Source organism: Nomascus leucogenys, chromosome 10 (genome assembly GCF_006542625.1).
Source record: "Nomascus leucogenys isolate Asia chromosome 10, Asia_NLE_v1, whole genome shotgun sequence".
NCBI lineage: Eukaryota > Metazoa > Chordata > Mammalia > Primates > Hylobatidae > Nomascus > Nomascus leucogenys.
The window spans coordinates 75,333,660-75,355,637 of record NC_044390.1 but is presented as its reverse complement, the minus strand read 5'-3'; the positions used below and the strand labels follow the sequence as shown (position 1 = coordinate 75,355,637).

At 47.5% G+C, this 21,978-nt stretch overlaps 1 protein-coding gene across 4 annotated transcripts in view; it reads right to left on the bottom strand.

Annotated features, from left to right (window-relative positions):
* Positions 1-21,978, bottom strand: part of WSCD2 (WSC domain containing 2) — a 123,044-nt gene that overhangs the window by 22,172 nt on the left and 78,894 nt on the right. For 3 of the 4 annotated variants that reach the window (XM_030821317.1, XM_030821320.1, XM_030821318.1), the window contains exons 4-6: positions 19,508-19,692; positions 4,823-4,944; positions 1,052-1,226 (exon numbers count right to left, since the gene is read on the bottom strand). In XM_030821317.1, coding sequence (XP_030677177.1) covers positions 1,052-1,226; positions 4,823-4,944; positions 19,508-19,692 — 482 coding nt within the window. The remainder of the gene's footprint in view (positions 1-1,051; positions 1,227-4,822; positions 4,945-19,507; positions 19,693-21,978) is intronic. The other variant, XM_030821319.1, reaches the window with a different exon arrangement.

The window sequence follows — 21,978 nt, the reverse complement described above, 5'->3', positions numbered from 1 at the left end:
GGGATGCCCCCCAATCCCCACCCAAGTGCCACCCTCCCTTCATGATACCTTGGTCAGGAGAAAAGGGTTTTATTGGGAAAGTTTACAAACAGTATGACTTAAGGTAAGTTCCTCAACTGTTCTGAGTCTCAAGCCCCTCCCCCACCCCACAGTAAAGAGGGCATAATTACCGTTCCCAACTCATAGAGAGTTGAGGGGATTCAATGAAAACATGTATATGAAGGATGCAACACTGAGTCTGGCACAGAGTAAGACCTCAAGAAACTCCAAGTGTTGCTGCCTCCTCCTCTTCCTCCTCATCACCATCATCATCATCACTATCATCAGCACTATCAGCATCACTCTTATCACTATCATCACCATTATCATCATCACCATCATCATAATCATCACCATCATTATCATCATCATCATCATCATTGTCATCACCATCATCATCATCATCATCATCATTACCATCATTATCATCATCATCATCATCATCATGACCATCATTATCATCATGTCTGGTAGCCCCAAGAGACAGAAGAGGAGATAACAGTGAGTGTGGATTCCACTAGCAAAGGAAGAAGACTAGAAGTGGAAAGGATGAGTGAGACAGGGAAAGAGAAGAAGGAAGAACTTATAGATAAAATGACAAAATCTTAGAATTGGAAGGAACATTGGAGGCCAACAGTCTACAGCTTCATTTTACAGACGGAAAAACTGAGGCCCAGAAAGGGGAAATGACTTGTCCAGGATAACGCGGTGAATCTGTTTTGCAGCCAGTGGGAGACTCAGTCTCTTTTCTCATTCAGTCTCACTACAGGAGCCACCAAGGGTCCTTGGTGATGAGGGATAGAGATGGGTCATCAGAACGCTTCTCATCCTGGGAACTCCTTCTGTTGCCCATCCAGGAACTCTAAGCCTGGTGGAGTTCATCAGCCCTGCCCTCTGGCTTGCATGGTTTTCTCCTTGCTGCAGGCTGTGTGGGATGGACTGGCAGCGACAAGTCTGGGAGGGAAGCCATTGGGAGTGCATCTGGGGTCCACTGGGGAAGGGCCTAGCTCACCTTGGACTTGTGTCTGATACACAATGAAGTAACTAGGAGTCCCGCAGCTCTCAAACTCCTCCGCGCTGCACTTCTGGGCACAGAGCTGCTCATCCTCTCTGTCATGGAGCGGGAATCGGGTGGTGGGAAACCCACAGTGGCAGGCGGTGCCTGCAAGAGCTGCCAGCGGGTACTCCTGGGGATGGAGTGGGAGAAGAAGAGGAAGAGAGTTGCTAAATCCCTGGACAGCTTCAGACTCCAAATGGAGAACAGGATTTGCATTCCAACCACTGCCTTCTCTGTCAGTCTCCCTCAACTTGAAGGTCCCCAAATTCCATCCACAAACCCTGCTTTTATGATTTTGCCCTATCTGTGCACCTACTGTACTACTGTTTACTTATTTGTTTCCTTTAAGTCGATTCACTTTTTGAAACTTAAATTTCAAAGGATACTTTGTATTGCTACCACTAATAGTACTTGTGGACAAGTAGCACTTCCATACATCTCCATAGTGTAAATGCACATAATATAGAAACAAAACAAGCCATAAACAAAACAACTACCTAGGCACTCTGGCCAACCAAGACTGTGAGCCTGGGGCTGGCTCCACGTTTCCTGCATAGAGAGTAGTTAAGGGTGAGAGGTGTTGACACTGAAATACTGAAACGAAGCTTTCTCCTGGAAAGAGAACTGAAAAAGAAATCCCTTTCTCATGGTCATGCAATACACCACAGTAAATGCCCCCTTGACGAGACAGTGATATGAGACCCATGCTTTGGGAAAAGCTGTCTGAGTCTGCTCTTTTAAGCAAAGGAGATACTGATACCCCTGTGTTCCCAGAGTCTTTGTTGGGAGAGCTGCTTCTGATTGCTTTATTTGTTCTGTTGAACAGCTAAGTGGGGGCAAGATTGACCTGAGATCTGGCGGGCAAGGGTTTGTCTTCTGCCCAATTTACTTCTAAACTGGACCCACCACTTCTAGTTCTTTCTGGTAGCCGGCCCAGGAATAATCAATATGGTAGCAAACCAGGGTCACACCTGTGTGGCTGGATCCAGCCAGCTTTGCCATGGTAGCTTTGGTTTCTTTCCTAAAAGATATTCAATAGGAACTGCGGCACCTAGCTAAAGGGCAGAAGTGCTGATATACTGGAGGGTCAGCTTGGGCCATGACTGATGACATTTTCTAAATAATGAGAATCCTGGAGCCTCCTCTGACACCCTAAACTTCAGACCCTCTATCACGACACAAGCAGCTCTGTATCCCTGTCCACTTGATCCCCTTAGTTTCTCTCCTTTGCCCCCTAAGGAGATCAGAGAAAACAGGAAGAGGGAGGTTTGCAAGGGGACTTCTTGTTCACACATACACACCCTCGCTTCTCTCCAGTCCTGTGTACAGTCTGACACTTTGCTACGCTAGTTTGCCCCATAATCTCACTGTCACATGCCTGTTTATCCCCCCAATTCCAGGGGATCTGTAGGTTTCCCCAGGGCCCTCTGGAAGTGAGGGAATGCCATGTGGGTGGAGGGATTCCTGCTAAGGGGAGAGAGCTGGACCAAATGATAGCCAAGCCTCCTTTAATCTCATAAATGTCACCTCCCATCTTCTAGAATGCCTCTTAGGAGCACAGCAAGCCCTTAAGAAATGCTTGGTGATTTGAGGTAGCCTGGTCCCTCTTGAATGGCTCTGGGAAGCCTCTCTGGTGGGGTCGCCAGGGTGGATCAGAAGTTTAAGAGCTTGAATTTGGAGTCAGTCCCCAGTGTGAACTCCAGCTCTGCCACTTGCTTGTGCTGAGAGCTTAAGCAAATGACTTCACCTCTCTGAATCTTGGTTTTCTCATTTGTGAAATGGGACTGAAAATGTCCAACTCATAGACTTGGCCTGAGAAGTAAACCGTGTGATCCATGGTGCAGAGGGCTGCATGGAGGATGTTCTCAGCAAGCAGCCACTGCCGTGATGCTCCAGCCTTTTAGACTCCAGAGAAATGCTTCATGCATTAGAAGCCCAATGAGAGAAATAGCCAAAAAGGATGACTCAGAGCAGATGGGGGCATCCAGGACTCAGGGTGTAGTCTGAGCACCCAGGAGGTGCCACAATGCAGATGTCTAGCGAATGCCTGCATCCTTGATAGAGATTGTATCTTGTAACTTTGCATCCCCAGCACTAAGCAGGAGTCCTGACATACAGTAGTGTCTTATTAAACATTTGCAGATTTGGCTTGATGGTGATATAGGACCCATGCTTTGGGAAAAGCTTTCTGAATTTGCTCTTTTAAGCCAAAGGAGATCCTGATACCTCTGTGTACTCAGAGTCTTTGTTGGGAGATGTGCTTCTGATTGCTTTATTTGTTCTATCAAACAGCTAAGTGGGGGCAGGATGGACCTGAGATCTGGTGGGCAAGGGTCTGTCTTTTGCCCAATTTGCTTCTAAACTGGACCCACCACCCCTACTTCTCCCTGGTAGCCAGTCCAGGACTAATCTGGTAGCAAACCAGGGTCACACCTGTGTGGCTGGATCCACTAGCCAGTGGATCTGTGTGACTCAGAGCCACTGAGTCTGAGAACAGACTCAGACAGCTTTTCCCAAAGCACGGGTCCCATATCACCATCACACCAAGGGGGCATTTACTGTGGTGTATTGCATGACCGTGAGAAAGGGATTTCTTTTTCAGTTCTCTTTCAAGTCCTGCAGGAGAAAGCTTCATCTCAGTGTTTAAGCATTTATACCTCTCTACCCTCAACTACTCTCTAGAATGAATGAAATGCCCAACCATCTTTTTGTGGTGGAGGAGGGATGGTTCTCCTCTGGACACTTGAGTAATTCGCTCATTTTGAGAAAAAGCTGGAGCTCCTTGGACATCGCTAAGTGCCAGTTATGTGCCCAGTTCTGTGCTGGGGGTATTGAAGGGGGGCACAAAATGTACAAGGCAGAGCCCCTACCCTCCGGGAGTTCACAGCCTGGCTAGGGAGGAAACATAAACAGTCAGACATCTAGCTCCTTAGGCCGAAGAAAGATCATCCAACTCAAGTGCTATCCAGTGCCCAAAGCTCTGGATGACACTGCTGCCTGGCCTCTGCTCACACACCTCCACCAGTGGGGAATTCCCTCTGTCCCAAGGTGGGACTGTCCTTACCTTTACCTGGTAATTTTTTCATGCTTCTAGGCCCAGTTCAAATGTCACCCCCGATATGGTTTTTCTGTGTCCCCACCCAAATCTCATTTTGAATTGTAGCTCCCACAATCCCCATGTGTCATGGGAAGGACCTGGTGGGAGGTAACTGAATCATGGGGGTGGGTTTTTCCCATGCTGTTCTCATGACAGTGAATAAGTCTCATGAGATCTGACGTCTTTAAAAAGGGCAGTTCTTGTACATACGCTCTCTTGCCTGCTGCCATGTAAGACGTACCTTTGCTTTTCCTTTGCCTTCCACCATGATTGAGAGGCCTCCTCAGCCATGTGAAACTGTGAGTCCATTAAATCTCTTTTTTTCAAATGAATTACCCAATCTGGGATATTTCTTCATAGCAGTATGAAAATGGACTAATAACCGTCCTTCCTAAGTATTCATCAGTGTTAAAACTCACTTCCTCAAAGGCAGGAAAATCTATTCTGTGTAGCTCCAGCCCCTTAGATCCATGTGAAATGGTCACATCCCTCTCCCATGTCATAGATCCCAGTCAACGACTACATCTATCCCAATTGAGCTGTTGCTTCTCCAGCCAAGCATGTGGTTCCTTCAGCACTACTGCACAGTTCCCTCCCACTGAGTTCCAAGGGCCCCGCCTTGTGCTTACCTTCTCAGTGCAGAAGTCCACGCATTTGTCCACAGACATGTTCAGCATGGCAGCTGTCACGGGCAAGGCCAGGGAAAGGTTGTCAGGCCTGCGGAAGCAGCCCCGGAACACTGCACTTCCATCTGAAGAGCCAGAGAGAAGAGGACTAGTCAGATATACAAGGAGTCAGATCTGGTTGGGAAAACCACCTTCTGAAGAAAGCTCAGAGAAGGCAAGAGTCTTGCCCAAGGTCACAGAGCAAGCCAAAGCAGAGATGGAAAGAGTGGCCATGCTTTCTGTTCTTGAACATGTCTGTTCATAGTCAATGAGCTCGATACATCAAAGAACGTTCTCCTCAACCCTGGCCCCTTTGTCAACAACCCAGGTCGCTGAGATGAGATTCTTCCTGGGCCATGCTATCCCCCTTTCTTTGTCAGATTCCCATGCCTCACTTCCTCATTCCCAACCATGGCAATGCCCCATTCGGGGAAATGATCAAGTACACGGAGGATTTTTGTGATCTCATCAGGGCTGAGTGTTTGAGGACTGAGCGAAGCAAGGAGTCTGGGGCTGTCCTGTCCTTACTCACTACTAGCAGGGTTCTCCTTTCCCTCTCACTGCCCTGGGCTTTAGGGGAAAAGTCCTGGGCCTCAGAAGTCTCTACCTACCCAGTATTGGGCACCGACAAGCTGCAAGGGACTGACATGTCAGAGGCAATCTCTTTAAGAAAATTTAACCCAGAAATAGTGCAGCTACACAATAAAAAATTTGGAACCCATTGTCAAATCTTCAGTAGAAGTCATCCCTTAAGAAAATATTCAGAGATGTTGTCTTAGGTTGGGGCTACTGAAGCAGAGCCTGAGACAAATGTTTCATTGAAGGTGTGCTCTCAGAGAAAGAAAGCGAGAGGCAGGACCAGACAGAGCTAAGTGAGGATGTGATCTCAGCTGGGTGCCACCTCCATCCTGGTCTCACGGCAGGGATCAGGAAGGGGCTCTGGATGAGAAATTGCACTACAGAGTTGGCACCCCCTTAAGGAAAGGGGGCTGGCTTGCCTTGGCATTGTCTATCCTAGCCTCCAATGTCAGTCAGTTTTTGGCTGTGGGCTGTCCTCCAGGGTGGGGCATAACTTCCTGGAAGGGGCTGCTTGCTCCTGTTGGGCCCAAAGCTATTTTTCAGAGAAGGGGACAGTTGTGAGCCATTGATCGCCACCAACAGTCACCACAGGAAAGGGGACTTGGGTGGGTGCCTATAGCATCCACTACAGATGTGCGCAAAGATTTATCAATAAGGATGTTCATTGCAGCATTTTAAAAATTAACAAGTGAAGGAGTAGAAACAACCTAGGTGTCTAGCAATGAGATAATTAGGCCAATAATGTCTGAAATGACAACACACCATGGAATTCCATTGAAAGTGGAATTCCATTCACGCAATGGAATTCTATTGAAAGTGGAATTCCATTGAAAGGAATGGTGTTAAATGTTATTTTAGCCAGATGAATATGCGTTTAAGATACGAAGTTAAATAAAAACTGAGAATGTAAAATTCTACAGGTTATAAAATATCAATTTTGTAAAAAATTAATCTCTAGAGAGACATATACCAACATGTTAATAACTGTGATGTCCCTGGACAGTAGGTGTGAAGGATAAATTTTATGTGTCAACTTAGCTAGGCCATGGTGCCCAGTTGTTCGGCGAAACATTGGTCTAGATGTTGCTATGAAGGTATTTTATGTATGTGATTGACATCTACCATTAGTTGACCTTAAGTAGAGGAAATGACCCTTGATAATGTGGGTGAGCCTCATGCAATCAGTTGAGGGCCTTAAAAGCAAACCTAAGGCTTCCTGGAGAAGAAGGAATTCCATCTCAAGATCGCAGCATTAACTGCTGCCTGAGTTTCCAGTCTGCTGGCCTGCCATACGAATTTCGGACTTGCCAGCTCCCACAATTGCGTGAGCCAATTTCCTTAAAATAAATCTCTTAATATATCTATCCACATATCCTATTGGTTTTAATCCTGTTGGTTCTGTTTCCCTAGAGAACTCTGACCAATCAAGTAGGAATATAGGTAATTTTTATTTCCAACTCTTTGTAAAACTCTTTTCTAACTTTTTTCTACAATGAATATGTATTTTTATGTAATAAAGACAAAAAAGGTGAAGCCAAGGCAGGAGGATTGCTTGAGGCCAGGTGTTGAAGACCAACCTGGCCAACATAGTGAGACCTCCATCTCTAGTAAAAAAAATTTTAAGTGGCCACTGTTAAATCTTTTGAAAGTCTGGTGATACACATTTAAAATTGGGTTATTTCTCAAATTCTGAGTTGTATATACCCCTCCAGAAGCATAGCCATCCACATATAACAAAGGGCATTGTTAACACGGTGTGATCAAAACCATCAGCACAAGAACAGACCCCATTTATTGAATCCCTATTATGTGTCATCTGCTCTGCTGAGCACTTCAGAAACGTCAGCTCATGTCACCTTCTTGAAAATCCTGCAACGTTCATTGTAAACTCTCATTTTACGGATGAGAGAAACAGGGCTTTGAGAGAAGAGGTTACAAGACAAATCTAAGGACCCATCGTTTGCAAAAACTTACTGAGGCTCATCTCAGAAGCAAAGTGTTAGCCCTTGGAAAAAAGCAAAGCAAGTTGTAAAAACCATATGTCTCTCTCTGTAGCGGTGTCTGGGTCTATCTAGAGTGTAAAAGCGCTTTTTAGCATACACATATATATTTATATTTATGTGCAGAGAAGAGGATATGGAATAACTCCCTGAGTAGAAGGGTGGGGGAAGGGTGTTTATGAATGATAATTTTATATTTTAGCCATCAAAGACACCCTAGTGATTCTTTCTACCACATGGCGCCTGATAGCCTGAAGTTGCTCATTGCAGTGACAAGCCAAGAAAACTAAGAGGACATTAGGAATTTGGTTAAATGACGAATTTCCAAGGCATCCCCCAGACTCCTGCTGTCTTAGCTTTCTGGGTCTCTGGCTTTATCCTGGTGAGACAGGTGGCAGTGGTAGTGGTGATAGTGTCAGGATGCGCTGATCTGCTGCGTGGTCCCTCCAGGCCTCAGTTTCCCCAAATATAAATGAGGACTGGGAGTTAAACTATGCAGTAACTCTCATGCCTACTACCCTGAGAACATTCAAAGAGGTGTGGGAACACCTTTGATGGCTCCAGTGATTTGAGGCCACTGGCACTTGAAAGGCTGGGGCCAGAAATGTGCATGCCTGTTCTGTACAGGACAACCCTTCACCTCCTAAATGAGCACGTGCCACATCCACATGCCACTAGTGCCCCGTAGAGAAACACTGGACAGTCTTCCATCTTGTGGCCTGGGGTGCTGAGAGGGATGCCCTGTAAGGTCACCCAGAGGATGGAGTGCAGTGGTGGGATCTCGGCTCCCTGCAACCTGCGCCTCCTGGGTTCAAGTGATTTTCCTGCCTCATCCTCCTGAGTACCTGGGATTAAAGATGTGCGCCACCACACCCAGCTCAATTTTTGTATTTTTAGTAGAGATGGGGTTTCACCATGTTGGCCAGGCTGGTCTGGAACTCCTGACCTCAAGTGATCTGCTTGTCTCAGCCTCCCAAAGTGCTGGGATTACAGGTGTGAATCACCACACCCGCTGGGGAAGTGGGCATTTGAGCTAAAGATTTATGGCAATGAGACGGGAAGTCCCAAGCACTGTGGATGAACCCTCACTTAACCAGAAAACTCAGTTAGCCGGATGCTTACTCAGGTCATTGGGCAATGAGATGCTGGCTTTCCCTCTCTCTTTCCACTCCACTTGAATTTACTGAGTTCCTGCTAATGCCAGGCTCCATGCTGGGAACTCTGGGTCCATTCAGTCTGTATAGCAGCCATAGGTGATAGATGCTATGAGTACCTCCATCTCTCAGATGAGAAAACTGAGGAGGCTGAGGGAGGCTCGCTGGCTTCCAGTGTTACAGAGCTGACAAACAACACAGTGAGATCGAAGCCAGTTTCTCTGTCTCCAAAGCCTGTGCTTCTTCCAATAATAATGATACTATTATGAATAGATGCTTATATTAATATAGTATTGGCAGGGTGCAATGACTCACACCTCTAATCCCAACACTTTAGGAGGCCAAGGCAGGAGGACCCCTTGAGCCCAGGAATTTGAGACGGACTGAGCAACATAGCAAGACCCTATCTCTACAAATGTATATATATATATTTTTTTAATTAGCCATGTGTGGTGGCGCACGCCTGTAGTCCCAGCTACTCAGGAGGCTGATATGGAAGAATTGCTTGAGCCCAGGCGGGCGAGGCTGCAATGAGCCATGATCATGCCCCTGCACTCCAGCCTGGTTGACAGAATGGGACCTTGTCTTTAAAAAGAAATCATAATATTGTTGTGATCATTATTGCTACCATGTACTGATTGTGTGGTATATGATGGGAAGTAGGCTGAGCTGTTCACACACGTGGTCTCATTGAACTCTCCCATTCACCCTTGTCCTGTGGGTCTTCCCATTTTTACAGATGAGGAAACTCAAGGCTCAGAGGACTGAAACTGCTTGATACAGGTCACCCAGCTTGCAAGAGTTAGTCTGACATCTTTGATATTTATCAAGTGCCAGGCATTGTGTAAACGCTTGATATATCTTATCCGATGGAACCCTCCTAACCCTTAGCAGGAAGATCTCATTCTCTCCATTATAAAGAAGAGAAAACAGGTGCAGAGGGGAAGTGACTTGCCCAAGGCCACACAGCTGACAAGTGGCAGTATCTGGATTCCATCTAGGAATGTCTGAACTCCAAGTCTGCACTGTCCTGGGCTGTCCCTTTTTAAAAAGCCACCCCTGGCTTTAGCATTTCACAACAGTGGGACATTGATTTTCTCTCTCCCACCCTTCATGTCCACTCTGCTTTTCACCACAAATCATTCAGAAAGTCAAGGCTGTCACTCTGAGGTCGCCTGACACTGGAGTCTGATTATTCTTTAAGCATCCTCAAATGTCCAGATCTTGACCCTGGGTCTCTAGAACCAACTTCAAATTGTTAACCTGCCTCTTCCCCACCAGGATCCTATTTGAGGGACCATCATGAAATCCTAGAGCTTGGAGGGTTGCTACAGACAGTATTTTGGGGGTTGGGGCCAACGGAGGCCCCTTTGGGGCTGGGGCAGTCCTGGGCACCCTTGGAGGGATCCCAAGCCCACCAGCTCTTATCCTCTAATGTGGGTCCTTTCTTGAGTCCTGTTCCACTACCCTGGTGGGGTCTGAGGCCCCCAACACAGCAGTGTGTTGAGAAGACGCAGTCGTGTCTGAAGAAGTGAGTGGTGTTTGTGCACGTGTGTGTGTGCGTGCATTAATGGGGGCAGGAGAGGCTGTGTGAGGGCAGTTGTGGGTCTGGCTGCACTGAGATTGTTTGGGCAGTGGGACGTGACACCGAATGTGTGTCTGTTGCTTTGCACACAGTGCACATCTGTGTATGAAAGGGTGTGAGTGGTGATGTGTGCATCCCACGTGTATGTGTGACTGTGCTCATGCCAGTGTGAGTGCAGATCCCCCTGTCTGGGCATGTGGATGCCGACCTCTGAGAATGCAAATGTGATCCTGTGGACCGTGCTCATCTGCACATAGTGGGTCTGTCTGTGGGGGAACATATGAGTCTCTGGCCCTGTGCATTTGACTCTGCGCTTCTGTAGATAACTTGTGTGGCTGTGCATCAAATCAACCTCTAGGAGGGCAAGTCTTACCATAAGGTGTTTGTGCATGTGGAGACAATAACCCCATGGGCTCTCTCTGGGTTGCCCGGCAACCAGCTGGCTGAGAAAAGGGCTCCTCTTCTAGTAGAGGATGAGGCTGGGCTTCAGCCAGTCCCTCATGAGCCCAGCTCAATGCCACCAGGGGTTTGACATTTCCCGACCATCCCCCCAACAGCTGGCACCTAGGTTCAGATAAAAATACTTATTTCCCCCGTGCAAGGGGAAATGCACCATAAGAAGAGAGAATAACTTGATGGGTAGGTCCCTCTGATGGAGTCCAGCCCAGGTGGAGTCTTTTCTCAGGATGCCAAGAGCACTGGGGACCCTTGCACCTGGTGCCCACAGCCAGGGACACTGCTGGTATCTGTCCCGGTTGTTTGCATCACAGTGGGCCTCACATACAAGTCATCTCTGTATGGTAGTGTGCATGTCTGACTGTGGGAATGTGAAAGCTGAAGCAAGCCCAGGGTGGTCTTTGGGGTCCTTCACCCTCAGGAGTCACCCTTGCATCCTCTAAGAGCATGGCCCCAAATAATTGAAGGAACTGGGGCATTACTCAGGGCCTGTGGGTGGCACACATGCAACTTCCTCTAGGCTTCCTTGGCCAAGAACTCTGCCCTCTCCCCTGCCCCCAAGCTGGGCACCCATCTTTTGGGCTCAGTCCACTGATGGGTCACATTGACATGCATCTCCAGATGAGCCTCAGGGGACCCACCCTGGCCCAGAGCCCCAGGAGAGGCCTTCCATCCTGGCACCACACCAGAGAGCCATGGCATTTCCCTGGACTGACAGGCTCAGGATGAGCCATCTTGGCTGAGGAACAGAAGACTCAGCGACTAGGAAACACGAGTTCTAATCCCGACTCTGTTTCTCCTCTCTGGAACTCAGCACCTTCAGCTGTAAAATGGGGAACTCTCCTTCACATGGCACCCACTGGCACTTCTGCCCTTCCTTGTCTTTGACCATGGGCAAGTTCCCTCTCATTTCAGAGCCTCAATGTTCTCATCTCTAAAATGGGGGCATAAATATTGGGTGGCTCATTCAGAGATGGGCATGGATAAACTTTGTGAGCTGCAGGTACTACAGAGGGGGCAGTCAAAGGTCTGTCTCCTTGCCAGCTGTCCTTAGACTGAAAAGAAGGGGAGAGCCATGTGGAATCCCTAAGCTGGCATTTCTCCATGTGATTTCTTCCAGCCGGCCTAGATATTAGGAGGCCAGAGTAGGAAGAGGAAGGAAGTCTTTGTAGATCCAGCTCTGCAGAGACTGGCCTCCCTTTGACATTTAAGCACCTGCTAATGAGTCCCTGACTCTCCCAGCTTACAGAGGAGGGCTAAACTGAATGCTGTGAATACCAAGTAAGGTAAAATTTTTAGAGGACTTAAAGGGCCCGAGATGGATTAGAAGCTACTGCTGTGCACCTCTTTGGGCAAGATGTGTTCTGGGGGTGCGGTGAGGGGGATAACAGTTTGGGAAGTCAGTTCCAGGAACAGTTAATCTCCTGGGTGGCAGGTATTCCTGAAGTCTGGCCTATTCTACTTTGTGAGGAAACTGTGTGAAGTCACAGAGGGCTTCCTGATGTCTGGCAGAAAGGTTGGAGAGCCTTCCAAGCCAGGAAGAGAAGGATTTAGCTCGACACCCAGGGACCTGGGGAGCTCTCTGGAGGCCATCTCTCTCTGCAGGTGGCTCTCCACTGTCTTGGTGATCTGGACACAGAATACACACGGTAGCCAAGACATTTAATCTCCCCACTTGCCTCATTTCCTGCATCTGTAATATGGGTCACCTGGCCCTCCCCTTCAGTGGGTGAGAGGCTCTTTCATCTCTTATGTCTGAAAATGAAAGGGAAGTGGCTAGGGAATCCCTTGGCTTCCCTGACACTGTCCTGTGGTATAAAGAATTCTGGATTTCCATAGCAGTGAAAAGATGCTTTGTTTGCAAAAGGCTCTGGTGTCCCGAGGAGAGGGCCTTGGCTTTAAGGCAGACAGACCTGGGTCAGCTGCTTACTTAGCTGTGTGCCATTGGGCAGGTGTCTTCACTTTGCTGAGCCTCAGTTTTTCTCATCTGTACAGGAGGATTGTCGTATCTACCCTGCATAGCTGGGGTGAAAGTCTATGCGATGGCATTTACAACAGAGTCTGAGATATAACAAGTACTCAAACCATGACACTCCTTCTTCCTTTCATCACTTGCTCATAATATATGGAAGGTGGCTAGATCCCATGCACTGTTTGCTGTTAGTGGTCCACTAATATGCCTGCTCTTGGCATTTGCCATTCCATTATTGGCTGATAGTGACCATCACTCTGCCTTAGGGCCTGTGAGGGACAGGCTGGGCCTGCCAGGGAGTTAATTTCCCCAGGAGCCACCCTCAGCCAATGATGGATGACAGTTGGAGGAAAAAAAAATACAGCAACTTTCTGCTCCTCGGGTGGAACACGTCTGAGATTTGTTCAATATCATCCCCCAGAGCTCTCCAGTGGGGTTAAGCTTCCGTTGTCCTCACTAGAGACCTGCTTTGTCAGGGACCCTGTATTAGCTTTCTTCCCCATCTAACCTTTCTAGTCCCCTATGGGTGCATCTTGGCAACACTTTCCATGTAGCCAAGGTTCACATCCCTGTATTGGGGGAACCCAACTTAAAACATCTTGGATCTTTGAGCACTTTTAATTACAAGGAAAATCCTTCACAGATTTCAGGGCCACTGCTTGTCACAGCTCATAATATATGTGAATGGTACTCCCTGGAATCATGAATGACAACAGCAGTAGCCCTGGATGGCATCTTCCTAATGATCAACCCTTTCTAAATAATAACAATGATGGCAGCAATAACAGCTGTTTACTCTATGTCATTAGTGCTAAGTATGTTGTGTGTATTATATCTCAGTTAATCCTCATAACAACCTATGAGGTGAACAATATTATTATCCTATTTTATAGGCAGAGACCCTGAAACTTAGCAAGATTCAATTACTTTTCCAGGTCACACAGCTGGTAGGCAGCAGAGCTGGGATTTGACCCCAATCTTGTTTGACATCACATCCTAGTTTCCCATCTCTACTATCCTGAAGAAGATCTGCCCAATTTTAACAAGTTGGGCTCCATAGACTCCCATTCCAGCTACCTGAATTTTCCAGAAATCCTCTCAGGCCCCACAGTGGGAGTCCAAGGATTGCAAAAGCCCATGCCCCACATTCTGACAATGTCAGCTCTGCATTGCCAGGCTAGCTGGGATGGTACATGACCTCAGCAGCTTGGGCTTTTTACTAGCAAGAAGCAAGCAGAGCAACTGTTCATCAACTCCCTTTGCTGGGGGCAGACGAAGAACAGCCCGGAACCAGCTGCAAGTGTCTCTGAAGTCCTATCATCTCTTTGTTCTGGAGCTTCACAAAAATGAGGTAAATGTCACCAGGCATCAGCTTAGAGGCAGCCGTGGAAGAGTTCTCCTTGGTTTGAAAGAAGCCACCACCCCCTGGGTAATTAGGCCAAGCTCCACTGCATTAAAGATGCTGGTGAGGAGGAAAGGCAGTGAGCTGGAAGCTGTTAATGGCTACCTAGCTACCTATAATCAGAGAGAGATTGAATTACACAAAGAGCCTAACTGTCCAAAGAGAATTCAAGCCAGCTATTTTTAGACATTACCAAAGGCTCCTGTGGGCTGTTGGAAATTCAAATCGCTTGAATTGGGTGCTTCTCAGAGTGAATTGGGGAGTTTCCATTAGGAAAAAGCTACTCTGTAACAGGCACTGTGCTAGGTGCTTTCTAGTCTTTACCTCACTCGGTGGCCACAGAAATTGTGAAAGATTGGGATGGTTTTCATTTTATAGATGAAGCACCAGACGCCTAGAAAGAACGAGTGGCTTGGCCAAAGTCAATACAGCCATCAAGTGACAGAGTTGGGATAGAAACTTTATGCCTGATTCCAAAACCTGCATTGCTCCCAATATTTTCCTGTCCAATGACTTAGATTTTGCTTAGGGGAGAAGAGCAAACCAATTCTCTCCCATCATGATGCAGAAAAAGAAATATTTTCTATCATTCCCTTGGCCCTACAGAGAAGAGCTCATGGGGTCCCATATGAATTATGAAATTCAGGGCTCCCAGACCTACAGCAAAGGGAGGTAGAAGAAGCCTCCAGGTCTAGCAAAGAAGGAACTAGACGTGGTCCATTCCAGCAAATGTGACTGTCCCCTAATCATCTGAGGGTTCCCCTCAGTAAAAGTAGTTGGAATGGAGTATCAGTGAACATAAAGCAAAGCACTGCACAAAATTCTCCTAACTTTTGAGTTACAAAAGTTTTTGAGAGACAAAAAATTGCCAGAATTAACAACAGTACACGAAAACCACCATGTAAATTGTGAACCATAAATAAGGTATCTATTTTTTTCAGTGATAGTGTAAGCTTCATAATGTCTTCACTAAACTAGGAAGGAAAAAACAAAAGGAAAAAAGTACAGATCCCTGGGAGAGGCTGGTTTGCCATCATTGGGGTTTTAGGCAGTGCAGTGGTCAGCACCATGGACAGCCACCCTCGGGACTCAAGAGCCCCGCTCTGATGAACTTTGCAACCCAAATCTTGCAAGAATCTTTCAGGCAAATGAAATTTCTTGCAACATCCCATAAAGCCATAATGTTCTCAAATCACCAGCAGGTCTCTACCCCTGGGAGGAGAGCTACACTTGCCGACACATTTAGCAAACTACTGTGAAAAATGTAATCTGACCAAGAAAGAAGTCCATTTCTCAGTTCTTTCGTAGCAAGGGCAAAGAGTCCACGTGCCTGAGAGTCTGTGTCAAGGCAGAATAGCAGGGTGCCTGCAGACATTTGCTCTGCTAACCTTTTAATGCGCTCACTATTATGGGAGCATTCCATCACCTCACCTCAGAAACATGTAGGCTGGCACCCTGTGCGAGGCAGATGCCCCACCAGAATGGTCCTTGGGAGATAACAAGCTTCCTTTAGATCTCTCCAATCATTAAGCCTTCTGTGCCACTGCTTAGGAAAACACAATTAGGACACAGTGTTAATACCAACTAATGACTCTACAAATGAAATCTGGTTTCTGCCATAGCTGTTTGCTGGAGGGTTCACTCATTTCTCTTGCCTGATGTAATACATGCCAGAGTTGTGTGCCAGTGACTTGGAAGCCATCCCTTTCTGACTTCTTTGTGTACAAAGCAAATTCTAGGCATAATCCTAGGAAATCGAAGGCGCCACTGAGTCAGAGCAAAGACATTGCAGATTTCACATTGCATAGAGTCTGGAAACAAGGTGGAAGGAGGGATCAGGGGTCAGGGAAGGGAGGAGATGAGCTGGAGCCAAGGAGTTCCCCTAAAAGAGAGAAAATGGTGTTCTGAACCAAATTCCAGGGTCAGGGTGTCTACAACACTGTAGCAAGCGGGTATCCTAACTGGGATTCACAGACCTGGGTTCAAGCCCATGCTCAGTCCCTAAGAGGCACAATAGCCTTGGAAAAACCATGCCTGCCAGTCATTTCCTGCAATAGGCACCAGGCTTTTGTGCACTCTTTTATTTGCCTAATTCCTCTCCCACTGCTTGGTGATTTGTCTTGAGTCTGGGTATCCTCCTCTTCTCCGCCAGGCAACAACCTTTCAAGGCTCTCGTCAAATGTCCCCTCCTTTATTGAGCTGCCCCCTCCTTTAGGGAGCCTCCCCCAGTGCTGTTCAATTTAGCCATTTCTATTCTCTGAGCCACAGTTTCTACAAATGTAAAATGCAGACATCAGTGAGAAAGGTGCTTCCAACATAGCATTCAACACATGACCTTTGCTGACTCTGGACTTTTGATCATGAATTAGAACACATGGCTGTCCCTTTCACCTGGAATCCTCTTAGAATGAGATTCAGCTCAAAAGTTGCTCCCTTGGCTCTTGAACACAGAGCCCCCACAGCCCTCTGGGTCTCTGGTTCAACCAATCCTACTTGTATTGGGTCTGCATAAAATTATCCTTTTAACTCATGGTTGAACCATTTTCATTAGTATCAGGTCTGTTGCCCCATGAGATGGAAAGCTCCTTGAGTTCAGGCACTGTGCTTTACGGACCACTGAGCCTCTCCATACCTCATCCACAGAGGAGCTCATCAAGTGTTTTGGTTCAATGAATGGTCCCTGCACTCTCTTTGTATACCATGTTGCCACCTGGATTTGAAACACTGTCAGCCATCTCTCTCCTTGTCCAAGCTGCCTCCCTTCTAAGTCTCAGCCTTAGTAGCCTCGAGGTTAATAAGGCTTAGATTTTCTTTTAGGGTCTCCAGCTGAAGGTGCTCAAGCTTCAAACGTTATACAGTGATGATTTGGAACAACGGTGATGGACTTTAGAGAATCCAGGACTCCACTCTCAGTAGAAATAAGTGTGTTTCTTCCTCTTGGACATAATACAAAAAAGCTATTCTCAGATGGTACAAAGCACCACCCAAATAATTGTGCCACAGAGAAGGGGGCAGGTGAGGGGTGCAGCAGCGTTCCTGCCAGCAGCCCCCCAGCTCACCCATGGTCAATGAAAGTGTTTTATATAATACAAGGTGATCACAGCAGTGTGTGTGTGTGTGTGTGTGTGTGTGAGAGAGAGAGAGAGAGAGAGAAATGGGGGTGGAGAGACAGAGGAAGAGAGAGGGAGGAAGGTGGGGGAGAGAAAGAGGAAGAGAGAGGTGGGGAGAAGGAGAGGGGAGAGAGGAGAGAAAGAGATATTGAGAGAGAGTGTGTCCAGGTTATTCAGCCAACCTGAACGTTAACCAAAAGGAGGTCTGGCTAGTGTCTGGCTAATGACATACACAGTCCAATTCTTGTTACCTATCTCAGCTTCATCCACTAGGATGTGTTACTGGCAGCAGCTTTCCCTCTAAATATCCCTGACTTTCAGGTCATCTCTTCAGATGGTCCAAATGTTGCTATCAAAATGACATAAATATTGACATAAAGGCGAGCAGTTGTAAAGGTGATAAATCTGCCACTAAGTTAAAAACTCATAATATTAGCAGCCAAACCAGAAAGCCACTCTGTGGACATTCTCTGGCCTGGATTTCACATGCTACCTCTGTCCTCTGCCCTCTGCCCTCCTAGGCCTTCATACCTGAACTGAGGTGACTATGGGGAGGTGGAAGTTGCAGTTCATTTGGAAAAACCAGCCAGTTTGCAAATTGACCGCATGCTTGACCCTATTGCACAGCAAAGCTTGAATGGAGCTTCAAAAATATGGGATTTGAGGCTGGATGTGGTGGCGTTTGCCTGTAATTTCAGCACTTTGGGAGCCTGAGGTGGGTGGATCACGAGGTCAGGAGTTTGAGACCAGCCTGGCCAACACAGTGAAATTCTATCTCTACTAAAAATACAAAAAAAATTAGCCAGGCGTGGTGGCGGGAAACTGTAATCCCAGCTACTTGGGAGGCTGAGGCAGGAGAATTGCTTGAACCCAGGATGCAGGGGTTGCAATGAGCTGAGATGACACCACTGCATTCCAGCCTGGGCAACAGTGTGAGGCTCTGTCTCAAAATATATATATATATATGTGTGTATATATATATGTGTATATATATATATGTGTGTATATATATATGTGTGTATATATATATATATATACACACATATATGTATTTGGGATTTGAAACACTGAACACATTTTCAAGCAAACAAACAATGAGTTTCTATAAATGATGAAATTCACATGGAAGAGGCCCTTCTCTGCAAACAGACTAGCTGTTAACTTTCTGCTAAAGCCATCCGGGTGGGCAGGACTACATTCTGGACGAGATCCAGAGAGGCTCAAAATGTGGTCTGTGGACCAGCATCCTGGCATCACCTGGGAGCTCTTTAGAAATTTGGCATCTCACTGGACCTGCTGAGTTGGAATCTGCATTTTAACAAGATCTCCCAGGGGAACTCTCAGACACATGCAAATCTGGGAAGCACTGGCCAGAGGGCTAGAGAAGCAGCTGTGGATTTCTGCCTCTGTCCTTGGACTGTGTGGGAGGGGTAACCCCCAGAAAGGTCAGCACCCCCCATCTTTTATCAAGCCCATTAACTCTTCTCATAGGTCTTAAGGTCATCTGGAATTAGGCTGTGTGACCTTGGACTGGTTGGGGGTAATGAAAAACAGTAATTACCTGAAAAGGCTGTAGGGAAGGTAAAGGAAATCAGGTCTGTAATTGGCTTAGGACAGTGCCTGGCATACAGCAGATTATTGATAAATAGTTACTAGCTGTTATTAAACATTCCCCCCCCCAGTCCCCAGGAGGGGACAATGATGGGACAGTGCCCTCAGACAAGCAGCCAGCTCCTGTCCTCTTATTCACTCCCTCCTTCTGTTGGTTTGGAAATCAGAGAGATTTTCCAACAAGACTCAAACCAGAAGCTTGAACAAGCCAGGATGAATTCTGTCTTTGAAAGCATCAAGGATTCCAGAGTCGGTTTAAATTCTCTGCTGCTTACAAGCTTTGTGACATTGAGACTCAGTTTCCTCATCTGTAAAATGGGAATAAGTAAATAATAGTCTATGTCAAGGGTCATTGTGAAGATTAGATGTGCTATTCTATATGAGGCATGGAGAAAAGCACAAAGTGTTTGCTATTGTCATTACCACCATCATCATCATTAGAGACAATCTGCTCTGAGAAAATCAGGATGGGAAGGCGAGGCTCAGGCTCCAACTCAGTTTCAGAAGGAGGAAGACTGGTGAGAATGAGGGATGCAGCTGGAACCAGAGGCAGCTCAGAGTGGGAGGGAGAGAAAAGCGCATGCAGGACCATTCAAAGGAGCTGGGGCAAAGGGTTCTGTGAGGGACTGGGAGAGGCGAGGCTGGGGCAGGACGGTGGTGGCCTTGGAGTGATGGGGAGCCATGGAGGGTACAGGGCAGACATGTGGGACTCTTTACTCTGGTGGGAAGGGCTGCAGCCGAGGGAAGAGCAGCAGAGAGGGGCAGGGCAGACTCACGTACACCTGCGGGCCGACTCCTGGGCCAGCTGCAGCCGGTAGACAGAGAGGCGGTTGGCGCCGCCGCACACGCTGCCTCGCTCGCCCTTGCACTCCATGTCGCACTCTGCCTCGCTCACGTTCGTCGCCTGGATCTTGTGGCCGCAGTAGCACTCGGCGCCGAACTCCAGCCCGGCATACAGGTAACCCCTGGGGGAGGCTGCTGTCAAGCAGGGTAGCTGCCACCATGGAGACCCCAAGGCAGGGAGACTCAACGTGGAGACCTGGGGGATGGGAGCACTCTGGGGACCAGGAGATCCCAGGGGAAATAGGGAGACTGCTGATGGGAGGTTGGGGCCACTGGGAGACCCCAGGGGACAGGAGAGACCTCAGGGGACAGGAGACTCACCCATTGTGGAGACCTGGGAGATGGGGGCCTTCGGGAGACAGGGGGACCCCAAAGAAATGAGATTAGGGAGGTAGCACACAGGAAGACCCTGGAAAGAGTGTGGGGAGACCCTGAGGTAGGCAGGGAGACTCCAGGAGATCTGTGAGACAGGCATGCTCCATGGGGCAGAGGGATCTGGGTCTGGGATAGGGAGACCCTAAGAGGAGTCAGGGAGGCTACAGAGTTAGCCTTGCAGCGGGGCAGCGTGGAAGCAGGAAAGCCAAGAAGGAATACAGGGAGGCCCCTAGAGGACAGGGAGACCCAGGGAGGCGACAGGAACACCCAGGGACCATCCACCTGCCTTCATCTTCACCCTTCTACACCTACTCACATAGACACACCATGTCCATATTCACACTCACCTGTACACACCCACACATGGTACGCCTGTCACACACACACACCCCGGATCCTGTGGTCTCCCCTACCCCACTCTCTTTCTTGCTCTTCCCTGTCTGGAAACCTGAGACATTCACCTCTCCAGAGTCCAGCTTCTTTATTCTTGGAAATATCACCAGGAATGGTGCCTCCTTGTCCCTTGAGAGGAGCTAGGGTGAGGGGAAGAGGCGCAGGGAGCTCGTGAGGGAGGTAGGGACTCTCACATCCCTTTGGGAGAGGACAAAAATGAGCTCACATATTCACCAAGGAAAAATTCCTAAAAATAAAAATCCAGGCACTGCAAGGTTTTCAAGTTTTTTTGAAATTTTTCATAGTGATGGAATCCTTTCCTAAAAAGGACTCTTAGTGGCTACCCCACTCTGTAAACAAATGAAAAGAGCATTGCTTGCTCTGGCTCCGGGAGTAGGAAGGATAAAACCTGAGATGGAGGAAAACTGAGGTTCAGGGAAATCCATAAAAGAGGCTTCAGGGAGCACTTTTGCTCTTGTTCTCTAGAATATAATATCTTTAGACACCCTCATCACTTTTGAAATGATAATAGTGATTTTTAATGTAGTTTGTAAATTGCTTTTGTTCTTGTTCTCTAGAATATAATATCCAGGAGGGCAGTGACCCTGTGGGTCTTGCCCATCTATCCCTGGACAATGCCTGGCATATGAGAGATGATTAATACACATTCACGGAATGAATGTAAACCACTTCCCTGATAGACACCCTGCAGTGGCTCCCCATTGCCCTCCTTGTCAAATCTGGATGCTTTAGTTAGCTTTCAAGTCACCATTTCACTGGGCTTTGGACACCTCTGTGGCTTCCCCTCCTGACACTCCCTTTGTACCCTCTGTGCACTCCCATGCTGCCTATCTGAGCACCCTGAGTGTTTCAGTGTATTTCAGGAGTCCTGGCCTTTGAGCATGCTGTTATTTCTGCCCTACCTAGAAAACTCCTACTCATCCTTCAAAACCCAGCTTATGGTCTCACCGTGATAACTCTTCCTAAACCCTCCACATGGAGCCCTCCATCCCTTCCATCTTCTTGACTTTCCTGCACCTTGCAAAGCACATCCACCCCAGCACCCATTATACTTGATGTCTCTGTACCCTGGTTTCCTTATCTGTGGAATGTGGCTCATAACATTCCTGCCTCATAGGGGTCTTGTGAAGTTAAAGAGTTAATATTTGCAAAATGCTCAGACAGTGCCTGGCACAGAACAAATGCTTTTTAACTATTGTAGGCTGTTGTTATTCTATTGCCCAAGCCTATTGTTCATGCCTCTATCTCCCCAACCAGATGGGAAGCCCCCCTGAGGACAGGACTGTGGATGGCTCATCTCTTCATCTCCAGCACCTGGAATCAGGTCCAGCACCCATGAGGGCAGTCAACAAATATTTGCTGAACCAAATTGAATTACATGAGTAGTTCTGACTCATCTTGGCTGTCACCTTCTCTGAAAAGTATTTCCTTTCACCCCAGGCAGCTTAGACCTTGTCTGCATGTCAAACTGCCTGCAATTCTTCCATCTCAACCCTTATCTGACTATGTTATCCCTCTCTGTTTACATGTTTGTCTCCCCTTGCAGGCTGTGAGCCTGTTAAGGCCAGGGGCTGTGTGGACTCCACCTCTGTTTCCCCCGCCCCCCCTGCACCCAAGTT